The sequence below is a fragment of the Pteropus vampyrus genome, unplaced genomic scaffold (assembly GCF_000151845.1).
Source record: "Pteropus vampyrus isolate Shadow unplaced genomic scaffold, Pvam_2.0 Scaffold417, whole genome shotgun sequence".
Classification (NCBI taxonomy): domain Eukaryota; kingdom Metazoa; phylum Chordata; class Mammalia; order Chiroptera; family Pteropodidae; genus Pteropus; species Pteropus vampyrus.
In genome coordinates this window covers 128681-132077 of record NW_011889198.1, presented here as the reverse complement: position 1 = coordinate 132077, position 3397 = coordinate 128681, and the positions used below count along the sequence as shown (strand labels likewise).

Here is a 3397-nt window from a genome sequence, read left to right as displayed (position 1 = left end):
CACAGACGGCGGGTGACGGCCACGCAGGCGGGGAAGCGGAGGTAGGAGGGAGCGCAGCCCCTGGAGCGGGGGGCAGACCCACGGAGGGGGCACGGCGGCTCTGGTGCTCCTGCCGCGTGTCCTCAGACACAGAGCTGGAGGGACACCGGTGCTTCCAGGATGCCAGCTCCTCCTGTGTCCCCAGCAGGGCCCGTGGCTATGCCCACACGTCACCTCCACTCCACTCACGTGGTATTTAAAAACCAACTCTGGCTTAAAATCATTTATTTCAAAAATTGCACATCGGTATCGTAAATTCCAAGCCCAGCACCATTTCCAGAACGCCATGGCAGCTACGAAAAGAAGACAAGCCGGGCCGTCACTGGGTTCTTCCCAGACGATGCCACCAAGGCCTTGCTGGCTTCTTGCGAAAGCAGGTGTCCAGACTGTCGGTTAGCACTGACCTGAGACTTTCTCCTTGAAGGAGGTAGAAAGAAAAAGGTATCTGAAGCTTGCAAGGAGGGCGACTTTACGGCCGTGTGGTTCAGCACTATTGGCTTCATGTCCCAGAAGCTCCTGGAACCCTTCTGGGTGCCTCTCGTGGTCAGTCCACGCTTCGTGAGGCACTGCCCCGTCCCCTCTGCTCAGTCCACAGACGAGGGCGACATGAGCCCTGCAAGGGGAAGTGACCCGCTTCATGATGTCCACAGACTCGGGGACAGAGGCAGGCCCCGAAGCCCCGGCTCCAGATCCCAGCACGCCCTCCTCCTCCCTCCGCCAGCTTCCTCGCCCCGCCTCGCTGGCCCCTCTCAGCTGTGGGTTTTGTGCATTCGGTTTCTTGATTTGGTTCTCAGTGCCAGAAGTAGTCATAGCTGTGAGGATAAAGCTGCAGATTGGGGGGTCTCGACTTAGGGGTAGAAATCCCCCTCGCAGTGGGAAGTGCACGAGGAGTGTGTACCTCGCAGGGCGTAGGATGGCAGAGCCCACACCCAGGCCCTGCTCTTGCTGTTCCTCTGGGTCTGTCCCCTCCCCAGCTGGCTGGCCAAGCCCACTGCTCAATGATAAGGCATGGCCTCCTGCCTTCCCAGGTGTCCCTGTCACTGAGCAAGTGTCCCATCTCAAGCACCAGCTGGCCTGAGGCCACCTGGCTGGGGCGGAGCAGGAAGGCCCTGCCTGGCCCTCGGGCGCTTGCTCCAGGTTTTTACTTCTTAGGCCAAAGGGTGATGTCCCCCCCACCACACCCCCACCCGCCAAGGCTGGTGGGGGTTTGTTCCCTCCCCGCTTCCCCCTCCACCCCCTCCACCCCCTCCACCCGTCCCTTCTCCTGTGGGACTGGCTTCTGTAGGAGTGTTCCTGGGAAGGGCCCACGGACCATGTTTAAAAAGACAAATACAGCCGTCTTCAGGTTTACCCAGACAGACAGAACCACAGGCCACGGGCTTGTTTCTCATTCACGTCTCTCCTGCATTTAAGGAGGTGATTGAGGAGCTGGCCCACGACATCCTCTCCAAACTTCCCGACGACTTTGACCTGGAGAGGGTCATGAAGTTGTACCCAGTGGTCTATGAAGAATCCATGAACACCGTCCTGAGGCAGGAGCTCATCAGATTCAACAGGTGGGCCGGATGGGCTCTACTTAAACCCTGGGAGTTGGGGTGCAAGGGCCGGGGGTCTAATGGGGTAGCTGGGAGGAAAGGGTTTGCCCCGCCCACAGGGAGGGCTGCAAATCAGGCCATCCCAACACACGCCGGCCCAGGGTTAAATCATTCCTCTGCCATTCAGTCATGTGACATCTGCAGAGTCAAGTTAAAACCTCTGCCACGTATAGGCTGATAGTAACCGTCAGCATCAGCGCCAGGCCGGTTGAGCCCTGGGAGCGTGGGTTTGCCTCCAGCCACACGACAGTCTTCTGAAATGTGCACAGTTAGTAAACCCTCCACCACTATTTTACAAATGAGGAAACAGAGACCCGGAAGGGTTAAGTGCAAGGTCCCATGGGCATTCAGTGGCAGAACTGAGTTTGCCCCCAGGCTGTCTGGTTCCAGAGCCCAGGCACTTAGCCAGTATGTGAAATCGGGGTAAATGGAGCAAGGCAAGGGGAGAAGGCCAGCCACCCCCTGCCTCGCCCCCGGCCGGCCACGGGCTCCCGCCCCGCTTCTGCAGTTACCGTGGCGTAGAGCCTCGTGAGATCATCTTAATTCACTTACAAATGGTCGAAGCTGAAGGGCTCCCAGAGGCGCTCTGGGCCAGAGGAGGAAGCTCATGGCTTGTGCCTCTAAGTACAGGTTCTCACTGCTCCGGACGCTCCCCGTGCGGCTGCCGCCATTTGCCTCGTTACCTTGTTGTCGCTCAGTTTTATGGACAGCTCTGACTTTAAAGGACTAGGGGACTGGAAGGATGTCCTCTAAGAATTTCTTGGCTTTCTCGGCCTCAGGGTTCCTCTCTAGAGTTCTTTGGCAGGGCGGGATGTAGTTCTCAGTCACCCAGACACCGGGCATAAAGGCTTCCGTTCCTTGCTGAGGTCACTGGAGCTCTTCCTTGGTGGCTGCAGGGGCCTGCACTGGCCTTTGCCACCGGCCCTTGTAACACAAGCGAGCAGGGTGACAGCAGTCTCGTTTTCCAATGAAGGTCAGGTTTAATCACATCAGACAACATCTTAACGTTCCTCCCGCTCCCTGTTTCGGCCTCTGCACCCAGTGTCGTGAGAAGCCCCGAAAAGCCTAGGTGACGGTTCAGCCTCCGATTCGGGGGAGCCATTATTGTGTCTCCTGGGGCAAATGCTCCTTCTTTGGGTACTAAAAACCTGGAAGCTAGCGGAGCTCCTAGTAGCTAGAGAAGGAAAACTTGCACGCAGGTCTTCAGGGATTGGAGTTAGAGGTGTGTGGTATAACCCCTCGGATGGCGGCTTTGCCCTTGCTGCCTCCGCTAGCACGTGCGCCAGGTGGCTCAACCTGAAATCCCTCTTAATGCGAACATTTAGTGCTTGTGCGTCCGGAAGCTCTTTCTGGCATTTGATCAATTCTCGTGTCCATTTGGCTGGGATTTCACAAGCCTTTGGAGGGGACGAGGCCTCTCTCCTGGCCGATTCTTTGTCATGCTCAGGTGCCTTCCCTCTGGGCGTGGCTGGGCCTCGTCACCCAGAAGCCAGATAGGAGAGCGGGCAACCTCGGCACCTCCCCAGCTGCCTTCTCTCAGGGGTGTACCTTGTCGTCTATACAAAGAACAACTTTGGCAGGATAGATCAAAACCCTGAAAATTGCATTACCCTTTGACCTAAAAGTTCTGCTTTTAGTAAGAAGATATTTATACATGGCCACAAGATCGCTACAAATGGGTGCTCCTTGCGATGTTGTTTACAGTGGCAATAGTCTAGAAGAAGTCAGTTTCAGCAAAGGGAGAACAGAATCGTTAAATAAGA

At 56.6% G+C, this 3397-nt stretch overlaps 1 protein-coding gene across 1 annotated transcript in view; it reads left to right on the top strand.

Moving 5' to 3' along the window:
* DNAH3 (dynein axonemal heavy chain 3) overlaps positions 1-3397 on the top strand; it is a 149540-nt gene that overhangs the window by 141698 nt on the left and 4445 nt on the right. The window contains exons 57-59 of the mRNA XM_023523811.1: positions 6-231; positions 464-664; positions 1325-1595. Coding sequence (XP_023379579.1) covers positions 6-231; positions 464-664; positions 1325-1595 — 698 coding nt within the window. The remainder of the gene's footprint in view (positions 1-5; positions 232-463; positions 665-1324; positions 1596-3397) is intronic.